This window comes from Chiloscyllium plagiosum, chromosome 32 (genome assembly GCF_004010195.1).
Source record: "Chiloscyllium plagiosum isolate BGI_BamShark_2017 chromosome 32, ASM401019v2, whole genome shotgun sequence".
NCBI classification, from domain to species: domain Eukaryota; kingdom Metazoa; phylum Chordata; class Chondrichthyes; order Orectolobiformes; family Hemiscylliidae; genus Chiloscyllium; species Chiloscyllium plagiosum.
The window spans coordinates 24,088,418-24,103,606 of NC_057741.1; the positions used below are offsets into that span (position 1 = coordinate 24,088,418).

At 42.6% G+C, this 15,189-nt stretch overlaps 1 protein-coding gene across 5 annotated transcripts in view; it reads left to right on the forward strand.

Moving 5' to 3' along the window:
- Positions 1-15,189, forward strand: part of LOC122539419 (leucine-rich repeat-containing protein 27-like) — a 48,712-nt gene that overhangs the window by 26,284 nt on the left and 7,239 nt on the right. For all 5 annotated transcript variants that reach the window (XM_043674238.1, XM_043674237.1, XM_043674239.1 and 2 more), the window contains 3 exons: positions 2,522-2,668; positions 4,249-4,327; positions 5,800-5,882. In XM_043674238.1, the coding sequence (XP_043530173.1) occupies positions 2,522-2,668; positions 4,249-4,327; positions 5,800-5,882 (309 nt within the window). The remainder of the gene's footprint in view (positions 1-2,521; positions 2,669-4,248; positions 4,328-5,799; positions 5,883-15,189) is intronic.

Sequence of the window (15,189 nt, forward strand, 5' to 3'; positions counted from 1 at the left end):
AAAAAAATCAATCCTCATGTGACATCTGTGCGGATTGGAGAAAAATGTGAAATCCCTACCTGTAGGGTGGAGACACCTCCAGACGTCCACCAATCCTAATTCCCCACACAAACCCAATAACTGTTTAGTTTGTGCAGAGGGTATCGAGGGACCTTTAGGCAACCTGTCTACTGTGGGGTCCATGCGGCAGTTAAAATCTCCCCCTATAATGACATGCCGAGACTTGAGACTTATCAGTTTAGAAAAGGCATCTACCAAGAATTTAAGAGGATGGCTGGGGGACAATAAACATTTAAAATGCCATATTCCTCCCCATGTATCAAGGCTTTAAGAATTACAAACCTCCCGTATGTGTCTTTAACACATTCCAACAATTTGAATGAGAGATTTTTCCTAACCGATATAGCCACTCCCCTACTTCTGGTATTAAATGATGAAAAATAAACTCGGTCAAAGCCATTCTGCTGTAATTTCAGATGCTCCTTGTCATCCAAATGTGTTTCCTGTAACAAAGCAATATCCACCTTCTCCTTTCTAAGACTCAAGAGTACCTTCTTCCTCTTAATTGGTGAGTGACTTCCCTTGATATTCCAGGTACACCATTTAATCAAATCATTAGCCATAATCTTCTGCAATTACATTTAAACTCCAGAGAGGAGGAACCCGAACCACAATTGCTGAGCCTTAGTGTCGCAGGGTCCACCAAATATAAAAACTACATAAACTAAAACCACTACATTTAGCAAACATATAAAATTATTAAAAATAAAAAACAACAAAAACCAGAAAACAAACCAACATATAAAGTGCCAATAGCGCTGAGTAGGGGAACTCACCCCCTGCCCAGAGGGGGCAACTACCCATCCCGAACTGCCCATAAATAGGCATCAAACCATCTCAACCACCTTCACTTCTCCCAGCTAGAGCCGCATTGCAAGTATAAGCTAAAAAGAATAAACACCCCATAGAATATCAATATGAATAAAAAAACATTCTTTTATAAAACAAAGGGGGGAATAAATACCCCACCCATCCTTTGATATGTCCTAATTTAGAAATTTAAAATGTACATCTTAACCACTGCCAGACATAGTTTGAACCAAATTCTAATCAATAGAGGAAAAAAAGGGAAAACAAAGCTCCAACCGGATTTCCTCCATTTCTTTTACAGAATGATAAACGCATACCCAAGCAACAATATTTATACATACTACAATTGTTTAAATTAGGTTAGTTTGTCCACAAAGTCTCTTGCCTTCTCCGATGTGTCAAAGAGATGCATGGATCCATCTAAGGTGATCCGAAGCACTGCCGGATATCTCAGGGAGTACTGAATCCCAAGCTCCTTCAATCTTCTCTTGACACCATCATACGATTTTCGTTTCTGAATCACCGCCGCTGAAAAGTCCTGAAAAAACATGATCTTAAACCCCTTGTAAATTAGGGCCTTTGGACCCTTCCCCTGGAGTCTGGAAGCTTCCATGACTCTCTCCTTATACCGGTAATGTTGGAACTGCACCAGGAAAGGACGAGGGCGTTGATCTAGACCCGACCTCCATGCTGCGACCTGGTGAGCCCTCTCTATCTTCAATCCTCTCATGCCAGTCTCCAAGTCAAGGAATTTCGGAAGCCAATCTTCAACAAATTCCGCAGGCCGCTCATCTTCCTTACCCTCAGGCAGACCGATGATCCGAATGTTTTTTCTCCAGCCCCTGTTTTCAAGATCATCCACTTGGTCATTCAAATTATGAACCTGCGTCTTTAGGGCTTGGATCTCTTCCTTGAACTGGCATCAGCTTCCACCACTGTGACCCTGTGCTCCTCATCCGTCCTCCTCTCCAGGTCTCCCAGCTGCTGCTCATGCTTCTGCAGCATGAGAGAGACTGGAGCCAGCTTCTCTTCAATCTGTTTCCCCAACATCTCGCGAGATTTCGAGAGCTGTTTCCTGGAGAGTAATCAGCTCTGAGGCTGCTGCAGGCTGAGCTGCAGGCCAGGCCTCAGATGCTCCTCCTCCCTTTTTAGGCATTTCTGGACAGCTGAAAATACAGGTAAGTCAATTTTTAAATGTTTCTTGGGGCTCCACAATCTTTCCAATGCCCCAAGAAATCCTGAGTTGGGTGGGTTAAAGGACCGTCCTACTCCTGCTGCGATGTGAAGCTCTGCAGTGTGATCTTCTCAGATCACCGCCATCTTAGATCCCCCCAACTACAATTTGTTAATGAAATTGGTGTACAGTAATACTAAGGCAGCCCATTTCATACCTGGCAATATGGCTGTGCACTTCCCTCCACTTCACCTGATGAAGGAGCAGCGCTTGTGATTTCAAATAAACCTGTCGGACTATAACCTGGTGTCATATGACTTCTTAACTCATACCTAGCAATGGGTTATCAATTCATTACAGCCTATATTACACTGTCATTGTATTTTCACCCTCAGCGTGTTCAAAATTTTATCTGGTTCCCTTTGATCAACTTGATGCAATGAATATTTTCTTTGTCAAAAAATATTCTATATACAGAAGTGACAGAAAGCAAGTCTTTGAAGTAAAAGCAAACGTCAAGGATCCGAATGACACTTTACATCAGAGGAAAAAAGTCACAGGAAAAATGTTTCCAGTCTTATCTAAATTGATGGAAGACCAAAATTGTCCAGAGAAAATGCAAAGGTAAATAGAATATTGCATGTGACCATTTTGCATGTGGTCTGCAGGAGCAGGCAGCTATAAGAATTAGTCCTTTGTGCATAGCCTTAAAATAGTATGGTTTGCACATGTCATGTTTATGAATAAATTCTATGTCAAGATTTGCTGAGTTTGTCATCTGCCTTGGGTTATGTTTCTTCTTTGTGGTCGTGTTGAATTCTCTCACCTCTTATTGGTCACCAAGGATGATGAGCAATGGAAAATACTAAGTGGGTTAATTTCTAAAGGTCTGCTAACCCATCCAGTATAGTTCCCCGGAACTCTGTTTACACTGTTTAAGGTTTCCATCACTCGCGCTGAAGTACCAGTGGACAGTGGGAAGAACTCCTGTGAAATGTCAACATTCCTGTCTTTACGTAGAACAGTCTAGTTTGGATTTTTCATAGAGTCCTGAGGCAGATAGGAATTCTATCTAAGCCTTTCTTTAAAAAACCCTTTTATAAAAAGCATTGTTGTCGAAAGCAGATCACACCATCTTGGAGACATTTGTTACCTATCTCCAATTGCCCTGAGCTTCTGCAGTCATTGCTGTGACAGTTCTTTACCAATGGTTCCAGCTAGCAAATTCCAGTGTAATGCCACTGTGACAATAAGCGTGCAGTGATAAATGTTTGAAGTTGGGATGCTCAGCAGCAGTGAGGGCCTGTAGGACAGTGTCTTTCACTAGAATTAGAATGCACATCTCCTTCCTGATCAGATGCAGGAAAAAGAATTACACAGCCAGCATTTTTGGGGTGAAAGTGATATTGAATGACAGATTGCATGGAAAACCATAAATCAGTACACCCTCCCTGTGGAATTCAAGACTGTATTCAATGTTAATGCAACTTCCAACCTGCACAAATAGAAACAAAAGTATATTTGGTATCCTGGTTTGATACATTCACGTCAGGGCCTAATGAGCTTTTTGATGATGTCATCTGGCTTTTGCATGAAACAGGGACTGTGCTACAAAACTTGGCAGGACTTTGACTGACTTGTGGTATTCCTTTGGAGATAGTGGTCACTCCTTGGTCAGGGTCAAGCAGCTCTGGAGGAACAGTCGAAGGACTTGGTCAATTTGCTGATGTCAATTTAGAATTAATGTGTGCCCTGAATCATGATTCATGCATCTTGAACCAATGCAGTATTAGATTAGATTCCCTACAGTATGGAAACAGGCCGTTTGGCCCAACAATTCCACACCGACCCTCTGAAGAGTAACCCACCCAGATCCATTTCCCTCTGACTAATGCACCTAGCACTATGGGCAATTTAGCATGGCCAATTCATCTGACCTGCACATTTTTGGATTGTGGGAAGAAACCAGACCACCCAGAGTAAACCCACGCAGACACAGGGAGAATGTGCAAACTCCACACAGTCACCCCAGGCGGGGATCAAACCTGGGACCCTGGCACTGTGAGGCATCAGTGCTAACCACTGAGCCACCATACTGTTCCCTATTCCTAAACTTAGACAAGGTGAGGAAATTTGATATTTGAAAATTACTGCATATTTGATGCCTTGTGTTAATTATTAGTTTTATATGCTTTCAACTAAAGGAAGAAGAAAGAATTGAAGAAGCCAAATATAAAAAGTGATAAGAAAGATTTTGAGCAACTGCCATTGGTCAATATTCAGGTAAACTAGTAATCACATGCTACAGCAAGTTCTGTTTGAGTTGTTTGGATCTGGAGTTAAGCAGATTTTAATTTCTGGCCATTTCAAATAACTTAAGCGAGCAGAATTCTGTCAGGTAAAGCAATTGGTGGTACAAACAAGTAACTAAATAGTATGGGAAAAATAACTTGCAAATTGCCAGCATATCCACAGGACGAAGAGGTAAACTGAGATTTGAAATCCCCCAGATTTACCAATTTTTGCCACTCTGGTTGGTTCACCTAGAAGGGTGAAGGAGCTGGGTAAAATGTCTTATGGGGAATGCCATGTGGTTTTCCCACTCCAGTAAAATCTGTCCCTTAAGTAATTCAGTTACACTTTTTATTAAGACATAAATTGTCTGATAGTTGGTGAAAAGGGCAACTTGTAACAGAACTCCATCTGGATTATCCATGCCTTCCTTAATCACACAGTGTGGCTCTGGGCAGTCAGTTAGAGGAAGTCTGTGGGAAAATGGATGTGAGGTCGCTACTGTCGCCAAGTACAGGCTTGGCATCCCAATGCCAGCATCTAGAGGCCTGGGGTAAAATTCAGGGAGTAGTCACACAAGTAGGCAATGTATCGTCTGAGGCCTGTCCACCAATTAATTATAGAACAGTACAGCACAGGAACAGGCCCCTCAGCACATGATGTTATGCTGAACATAATGCCAAATGAAACTAATCCCCTCTGCCTGCCCTTGGTCCACATTCCTCCATTCCTTGCATTTTCATGTGCTTATATAAAAGTCCCATAACTGCCCTTACTGTATCTGCCTCCACCAGCATCCCTGACATGCGTCCCAGACTCCTACCACTCCATGTAAAAAAACTTGCCCCTCACATCTCCTTTGAATTTTCACCCCCTCACCTTAAATGTATGTCCCCCAATATTAGACATTTCAACTCTGGTAAAATGTTTCTGACTATCAATTCTAAATATGCATCTCATAATTTTATAGACTTCTATCAAGTCTCTCCTCAGCATCTGCCATGCAAAAGAAAACAACATGAGTTTTTCTAGCCTCTCCTTATAGCTCATCCTCTCTAATTCAGGCAGCATCCTGGTAAATTGGTGACCTGTACCTTGACTATACTTCTCCGCCTTTGGTCCACGTCCCTAACCCAACAAAAATCTATTGATCTCTGTTGTTGTTGTTCAACATTGGCAGATTTTTTGGGGAAGAGATTTTGAGATATTCCCTTCCCTTTGTGTGAAAAAGAATAATTCCTATTTTCTGGCTCTTCATTTAAGATTAGGCCTCCTCAGTTTAGCTTTCTCCACCACAAAATAAGGACTATTTTACCCTGACACTTGGCTCAGCTCAATGGAGAGCAATACCAGTTTACATCTGGCTGCATTATGTTGCGGTGAGAGGCTCGTAAGGCTGTAAAATCAGTGGTGCACTAAGTCATTAAGTCTGGTTTTTTTCTAATTGTTTATTCAATATATAGCAAAAGAATGAAGATAAATTGAAGTCTGGTATGGAAGTAAATATTCAGAAAAGGTCTGATGAAGAGACAGTAAAAGAGCCGAAGTAAGATTACAAATTTTTCAAATATGGTTCAAACTGTAATCACAATTTTTGTGATACATGTATGTTCATGTAACATGTTTCATTGAATATTTGAGTCATCAATCAATTGAAAATGTTGTTAATGATTCCTGTGATACCCAAATCTATTGAATTCTCCCAGGTCTGTCACTTAGCAGTGAGATTTACAAGTCACCTGATAGATGAAAGGAGGGCTATAAGATGATGAAGTATGACTTGGTATGTTTTCAGGTGGATTTGAACTGGATGGCATTCTGATTGACCATCTCCTTTATTGCCGGTGGACTTGCATTTCTGCTTGAATCCAGCAGTATGCCATATCAATATGTAAATTGATGTTGTGTGATGTAGCTAAGCTCCAACTGCCTTTTTAGGGACTGCCAAGTTCACTAGTTCCTGTTTCAGCTTGCATTGTAGCTGTGGAAAGCCCCACTTAGAGTCATAGAGATGTACAGCATGAAAACAGATCTTTCAGTCCAACTTGTCCATGCCGACCAGATATCCCAACCCAATCTAGTCCCACCTGCCAGCACCCAGCCCATATCCCTCCACACCCTTCCTATTCATATACCCTTCCAAATGCCTCTTAAATGTTGTAATTGTACCAGCTTCCACCATTTCCTCTGGCAGTCCATTCCATACACATACTACCCTCTGCGTGAAAAAGTTGCCCCGTAGGTCTCTTTTATATCTTTCCCCTCTCACCCTAAACCTATGCCCTCTAGTTCTGGACTCCCTGACCCCAGGGAAAAGACTTTGCAGTGAGAGGTCCAACACTGAGGTAGGTCACAGTTAGTGTTCCTCCAGGTTGCCTGCCAAAGACTAAACACAAGAAAAATCTGCCTTGGATATTGTCACTATTTTCTATTTGATAAAAAAGAAGAGAAACAACATTATTTTAGAATCTTAATCCATGGTCAATTTAGAGAGGGGAAACAAAGTAGTTCAAGAGCAAAATGTTCACTTGTGTATAATCTTCATTTCCTCAAGGCAGCAAATAATTAGCCTTGAAGTGTAGGCATTATTATAATGTACTCAGGTACATCAATTTGTGTATAGCAAAGCCTCTCAGAAGATAAAATTAGATGTTTTAGAAATTAATCTTCAAATAGTATCATGGAATCTTTCACATTCATTTCAAAATGTCAATATCTTCCATTGAAAAACAGTCCCAGTTCATTTTAGGCACCTTTAACTTGACAATTGACAGACTTTATTCAGGAAAATGAAGGAGGCATAACTCATGTTTGAGTTTATCCATGTAACACTCACGTATGTGCTTGGTTCTAGACTGAACTATTCCAACACGCACACTTGGCTGTCTCCCACATGCCATGTTCCAGAAACTTAGAAGTCCTCCAGAACTCTGCTGCTCATGTCTTAACTTCCACTTAAGTCCCATTCACCAATCACCTCTGTGCTCACTGATTTATTTTGCTCCTAATTAAGCAATTTATTGATTTTAAAAGTTTCTGCATGACTAGCCCCTCTATCTCAGGAATCTCCTTCATACTCAAAACCCTCTATTTGTCTGCTTTATCTACACTATTGATATTCCTCCAATTTTGGTTTCTTCGGAATTCTAAATTTTATTTACTCCCACATTAGTTGGCTAATCTGCCTAAGCTCTAAGACCTTTCCTTCACAAAACCTCTCCACCTTTCTAGCTTGCTCTTCTTTTTAAATGCTACCTCCTTGACTCGCTTTTAATTATCTGCATTAAGATCTTGTAATGTTACTCAATGTCCTATCCAGTTTTACAATGCTCCTGTAAAACATAGAGTTATTGTGATAGAGGGATACAGAAATGAGGTCAGCCAAGTGGACCTCAGAACATGAGTTCCCTGATTGGGGTTTTAATTTGGTCCAATCAGGGAGTTTTGGCTGACAAGTAAAAACAGGATTGTCAGACGTTCTGACAATCAGAGCTGACTCTGAAGGAGCTGGATCGGTCTGTAAATAAAGAGTGAATGGTTAACGGGATACCGGCCTCTGTGGGGTTATTTCAGTGGCAATAAAAGAAAAGCAAGTTCCTGAAGAAATTCACTCACAATAGTCGTCTTTGAATTTTAGTAAACATTCGTGGCATCACGCCATTATTTGGGAAGCCTGACTCGTTTGATCCTGCCGAAGACTGGGCCCAGTATTTGGAAAGAATGTGTTATTTTTCTGGGCAAACAACATTGATGAAAAGTAACAAGTAATTTTCCTGACAGCTTGTGGGCCCACAGCTTTTCAGTTTTTAGGAGCCTAACTTTCCCTGAAGCACCAGATATTAAAACATTTCGAGAGTTGGCAGATTTTGTTATGAAATATTATGACCACAAGACTTCTCTAATTCTGAGATGCTATCGGTTTTACTTGTTAGTTTGAGAACCAGGAGAATTTTTGACTAAGTCATGACGCTGACTAGACTGAGAATCTATACTGTAGGACTTTTACAGATTAAGGCTACAACTTCTTTTATGAGAAGCAGCTGGTTCAGTTACTACTGACTGTAGCATAAGGCTCAAGCTCCAGCTTAATGGGGCACAATTAGTTCAGAAGGATTTATCTAGATAGGCTGAACATTTTTAAATTACAAAATGGTGCCTGAGTTAAGTCCAGAAGGTTTTCATGATGCTCTAGGAACTATCAAAGGAGGCAAGGCAACATTGCATGTCGACCAGAAAGCAAGTCTGCAATGCCCATCCAGTGTCAATTGCCTTAGGCAAGAGTAGAGGCAGAAATCAGAAGGCTAGAAAGCGAAGGAAATCATCATTCTCCCAGACAAACATATGCCTTAGAAGGAAAAGATGTATGTTCCAGGCACCCCAAGTGACCTACTTGGGCTACAGAGCCAATGCAACTGGTTGTACCCATTGGAAAATAGAGTGAGGGTGATCAAAGGTGCCTCAGCTCCAACATCTATACTGGAACTTAACTCTTTCCTTGTACTGGTGAATTATTATTGGAACGTTCATACTTAACCTGGCTTCCATTCTGGCATCTTTGCATCAACTCTTAAAAAAGGGTCAGCCTTGGAAATGGTCATGTAGCCAAACCATAGCTTTCAGGGAAGTGAAGAATCAGCTATCATCCTCTTAAGATGTAGGCACACTGTGATTCCAAGTGAGATCTGGTAATGTCATGTGATGCCTCTCCATACAGCATCAGGATGGTATTAGCTCATTGGTGGCCCATGTAGAGGATTCAAAATGTGGCACTTGAAAAGCACAGCCTGGCAGGCAGCATCCGAGGAGCAGGAGAGCCGATATTTTAGGCATAAGCCCTTTGCCAGGAATGGGGGGGGGAGGGGGTAAGGGGGCTAAGAGGTAAATAAGAGGGGATTTTGGGCTGCGGGAGAAGGTAGCTTGGAAGGCAATAGGTAGATGCATGTGGGAGATGATGGTAATAGGTCAGAGCAGAAGGTGGAGCTGATAGGTGTGAAGGAAGGTGGACAGGTGGGACAGTTCAAGAGGGCATTACCAAGTTGGAGGATTGGATCTGGGATGAGGTGAGGGGAGGGGAGGGAGATGAGGGAACTGATGAAATCGATGTTGATGCCATGTGGTTGGAGAGTCTCAAGGCAGAAGATGCGACCCTCTTCCTGCTGGCATCACATGGCTAGGATTTTGCAGTGGAGAAGGCCCAGTACTTGCACGTTCTTAGCGGAGTGGGAGGGCGAGTTGAAGTGGTCGGAAAGAGGGCGGTGGGGTTGTTTGGTGCATGTGTCTCAGAGATGTTCTCTGAAACGTTCTGCGAGTCAGCTTCCTGCCTCCCCAATGTAGAGGAGGTCACGTCGAGAGCAACAGACACAGTAGGTGAGGTGTTTGGATGTGCAGGAGAATCTCTGCCACATGTGGAAGGATCCTTTGGGGCCTTGGATGGAGATGAGAAGGAAGGTATGAGCACCTCTTGTGGTGGCAAGGGAAGGTGCCGGGAGTGGAGGGTGGGTTGGTGGAGTCGCAGAGGGAATGGTCTCTGCGGAATGCTGATAGGTGTGGGGAGGGAAATATACCTCTGGTGATGGGTTCTGAATGTAGATGGCGGATGATGCGTTGTATCTGGCAGTTGGTGGGGTGGAAGATGAGGACCAGGGGGACCTATCCTTGTTGTGGATGGAGGGGTTGGATTCAAAGGCACAGAGGTGCGGGAAGTGAAAGAGATGTGCTAGGCAGCATTGTTGACCATGTGGGAGGGAAGATTACGATCCTTGAAATAGGAAGCCATCTGGAATGTAATGGAGTAGAATCGATCCTCCTAGTAGCGGATACGTCGGAGGCGGAGGAATTGTGAGTAAGGGATAATGTTTTTACAGGAGGCAATGTGGGAGGAGGTGTAGTCCAGATAGCTGTGAGAGTTAGTGAGTTTGAAGTAGATGTCCTTCTGTAGTTATTTGCCAGAAATGGAGACGGAGAAGTCAAGGAAGAGGAGAGAGATGTCCGAGATAGCCAATGTGAATGTGAGGTCAGGGTGGAAGGTATTTGTGAAGTTGATGAACTGTTCAACCTCCTCATGGAAGCAAGAGGTGGTGTCATTACAGTCATAAATGTAGCGGAGGAAAAGGTGGGGAATGGTGCCGGAAAATGGTGTAGCTGCGGAAGATGGACTGTTCCACATACACCCAATGAAGAGGCAAGCATAGCTGGAGCCCATGCGGGTACCCATGGCTGTGCCTTTGATCTGAAGGAAGTGGAGGATTCGAAGGAGAAGTTGTTGAGGGTGAGGACCAGTTCAGCTAACCGCTGAGTGTGTCGATGGAGGGTACTGGATGGGTCAACAGGAGAGGAAGAAACAGAGTGCTTGGAGGCCTTCATCATGGTGGATGGACGTGTACAGGAACTGGATGTCCATAGTGAAGATGAGGTTTTGGGGGCCATAGAAACAAAAATCTTGGAGGAAGTGGAGGGCATCCTGAATGTATGTGGGGAGTTCTTGGACCAAGGGGGACAGGACGATGTCAAGATATGAGGCGATAAGATATGAAGCAGGAACAGGCGGGGACAATGGGTCGTCCGGAGCAGTCAGGTTTGTGGATTTTTGCCCAGAGGTGGAACTGGGCAGTGCGGAGTTCTGAGCCTATGAGCTTGGAGACTGTGGATGGGAGATCTCCTGAGGTGATGAGGTTGTGGATGGTTTGGTGATGGGAGGTGAGCTCGTGGTTGAGGGGGCAGTAGGAGGAGGTGACTGTGAGTTGGCACCTGGTTTCAAAGGTGGGCAGGTCAGTGCGCCAAACATTCTCCCAATGTAAAGGAGTATCCAATAGCATATGCATCCAGGACTTTGGTTAATGTAGAGCATAAAAATGCCCAGATAGAGAAAGAAGCTTTGGCAGTTATATTTGGAAGGAAGTTCTACCAATACCTTTACAGACATAAATTTGTCATCATAACCGACCACAAACCACTGCTTGATCTACTTAAGGAGGACAAGGCAGTGCCATGCTTCTGGCCGAATTCAGCAGTGGGCTCAAATACTAATACATAGTTACAAGTTGGAACACTGTCCAGGAGGTCAAGTAGCGAATGTGGATGCATTGAGCTGCCCTCTGCCGGCAGATACACCACCAATGGTACTGCCACTGGAAGACACCATGATGGTTTTAAATTTTCTGGACATACTTCCGGTCACAGCTGACAATATCAGACGTTGGACACAGAAAGATGCGATCCTGGCAAAATTGAAATAGCTGGTGGCTGATGGGGAAAACCCAAGGAGCAACACAACCAGAATTTAAACTTTCTTGCCCCGGAGAGACCCGATCACGGTAGAGGATGGCATATTATTACAGGAAACCAAAGTGATTGTCCAGAGCAAAGGTTGCCACCAGATACTGGCTGAACTCCACCAGGATCATCCAGAGGTTTCCAAAATGTAGATGTTGGCAAGAAGTTGTGTTTGGATGCTGACATGGTCACGTTGGTGGGATAGTGTCCAGAGTGGCAACAAGGACAAAAATTACCACCAGCAGCTTCCCCACAATTGTGGGAATGGCCAAGTAAATTTTGGGTCCGGTTACACATTGACTATGCTGGCTCTTACACGGGCTCCATGTTCTTAGTCATTGTGAATGCCAACTCAAAGTAACTGGACGTGAATAGAGTTCATTCGTTAGCATGGGGCTGACCATAGAAAATTTGCATACATTTTTGAAAATTGCATCACAGGTAGACAAGGTGGTGAAGAAGGTGTTTGGCATGTTTTCCATCGTTGTTCTGACCATTGAGTGTAGGGATTGGGAGGTCATGTTGCAGTTTTACAGGACATTGATGAGGCCACCTTTTTGAGTATTATGTACTGATCCAGTCGCCCTGCTATAGGAAGTATACTATTAAATTAGGGAGGATGCAGAAAAGATTTACAAGGATGTTACCAGGACAGGACGGTTTGAGTTATGAAGAGAGGCCGGATGGGCTGGGACTTTTTTCACTGCGGCATATAAGATTGAGGGGTGACCTTTATAGATGTTTATAAAATCATGAGGGGCATAGATAAAGGTGACCAGCAAAGGTCTTTTCTCTAGGGTAGGAGCGTTTAAAAACTAGAGGGCATAATTTTAAGGTGAGAGGAGGAAGATTTAAAAGGGATCAGAGGAGCAACTTTTTCACACAGGATGGTTCATATGAGGAATGAACTGCTAAAGGAAGTGGTAGATGCAGGTACAGTTGCAATGTTTAAAAGACATTTGGACAGACAAATGAATAGGAATGGTTGAGAGAGATATGGGCCAAATGCAGGCAAATGGGACAACTTAGTTTGGGAAAATTGGCAGTTGGACCAAAGGGTCTGTTTCAATGCTGCATGACTCTTTGACTCTATATCAGATAATAGGCAAATCAACAGTGATATAGTGACACACAATTAACAGGGTGTTTCAGAATACTCAGAATTAATTAAATTTTACAGCACACCCACTATTCATGGTTAACCAAATTGTGTACAAGCATTAACCTTCAGGAGAAAAGTACATAACTGTGGAAGATGAGTGGCAGGTGTTAAGGGACCAGACCAGCCCCCCTCACAATACTTTACTTTAAGCAGGTAGTCCAGAGCCTCCCCTTTTCCCCTTTTTAAAGGTAAATCTCAAGTGCCTGTTCCCGATGCAATGTGACTAGTCAAGCTCCTTGACATTAGGCATAGCACTCTGCATTTAAACGCTGTAGTTAAAATACAACTAAAGAAAGAAGAATCTGGAATAGCTTAACTGTACTGGAAACTTAACAGAATTATAGATGCAGTAACTATTACTAATTAACTTTCCAATATAGCAACATCCCTTAAACAAACCCCATGGCAAAAAAAGAAAATCAGATACACATTCTCACATGCAGTTCTCCTATCCAGGAGAAAGAAAAACAAGGGGTGACATGGTGGCTCAGTGGTTAGCACTGCTGCCTCATAGCGCCAGGGACCTGGGTTCAATTCCTGCCTCGGGCAACTGTCTGTGTATAGTTTGCACATTCTCCCTGTGTTTGGGTTTCCTCCAGGTGCTCCAGTTTCCTCCCACAATCTAAAGATGTGCTGGTTAGGTGAATTGACCATGCTAAATTGCCCATAGTGCTTGGTGCATTAGTCAGAGTTAAATATAGGTTAGGGGAATGCGTCTGGGTGGGTTACTCTTCAGAGGGGCATTGTGGACTTGTTGGGTTGAAGAGCCTGTTTCCATGCTGTAGGGAATCTAATCTTAGAAAAAGGAAACAGAGGGTAGCAGCCAAGAGACATTCACTGAAGCTTCCAACTCTGTTGAGACCCCAATAGCTTCTGATGCCACTGAAAAAACGAAACCCAGAAATCCTGATCTGTGAGAGCTGGCCACACCCATTCAGGCTGTTAAACAAAAACACAAGACCTCCAAAGCTGTTTACTCAAATGGTCTTACCCAGCCAGCTCAGAACCTCTCATTCAGTCTCTCTCTTAAAAACAGCCAGGACAATGTCTGCTCTTAAAGTTACAACATTGTCACACAGATCAGATGATAGGTCAGTATATAATTAATGGCACATTTCTGAAAGATTAATTGGAAGAAGGAAATTAGAGTATGAGCGGAGGCTAGCTAGGAATGTAAAAATGGATAGTAAGATGTATCTACTGGTGTTTTAAAATGAAAGTAGTAAGTAAAGTGAGTGATGATCTTCTAGAGAATGAGAATGGGGAGTTAATAGTAGAGTAAGGAAAAAGAGGATAAATACACAAATAGTTAGCTTCTGTTTTCACTATAGTGGATACAAAAAAGTTCCAGTAATAGCTGAGAATCAGGAGGTGGAAGGAAGACAAGAACGTTATGAAATTACAATAAGAAAGGGAATGGTTTTAAGCAAATTACTGCATCGGTGGGATGAAAAATCTTTGGGTCCATTGGACTACATCCTAGGGTTTTTGTAGAGGTGGCTAGTGAGGTAGTGGATACATTGCTGTTAATTTTCCAAAACATCTTTGATTCACGAAAAGGTTCCATCAAATTGAAAAGTAGCAAATATAACCTTTCTGTTCAAGAAGGGAGGGAGGCAGCAAACTGGAAACTATAAGGTAGTTAGCTTGACATCTGTCATGAGGAATGTGTTAGAGTCAATCATTTAAAAGCTGTAACTATGAACTTGAGGTAATCTGGAAGCATCAGCATGGTTTCGTGAAAGGAAATTCCTCTATAGCCAATATATTAAAGTTCTTTGAAGGGATTACCTTCATTGCGGATAAAGGGAAACCTGTAAATGTACTATACTCGGTTTGCCAGAGACATTTGATAAGGTGCCAGGTCAAAGATTATGTGGAAAATGAAAACTTATGTTTACAGAGTAACACTTTGGCATAGATGGAAGATAGGCTGGCCAATAGAGAGCATGCATAAATGGATCTTTATTGATTGTCAGGATGTGAAACATGGAGTCCCGTAAGGATCTAAACTTGGACCTCAACATTTTACAAGTTCTCTCAATGCCTTTGATAAGGGGAGCAGATCTAAGATAACTAATTTTGCAGATGCCACCAAAATAAATCTGAAGGTATGTTGTGAAGAAGACATAAAGATGTAGGTTGAGTGAAATGGGCAAAATCTTGGCTGAAAGAACACAAGGTGGGAACACACAAAATCTTTTACTTTGGCAGCAAGATTGAAAAAGCAAAGTATTACTTTGCTTATTACTTTGCTTTCCCCACATTACATAAGTGGGGAAGGACTGTGGAGTTCCAAAATATAATGGGATGTGGGTGTTCTAGTGCATTAGCCACAAGATAGTATGCAGGTACAACATGCAATCAAATAGGCTAATGGAATATTCTCTTATTATGAAAGGAATTGAACATAAAAGGA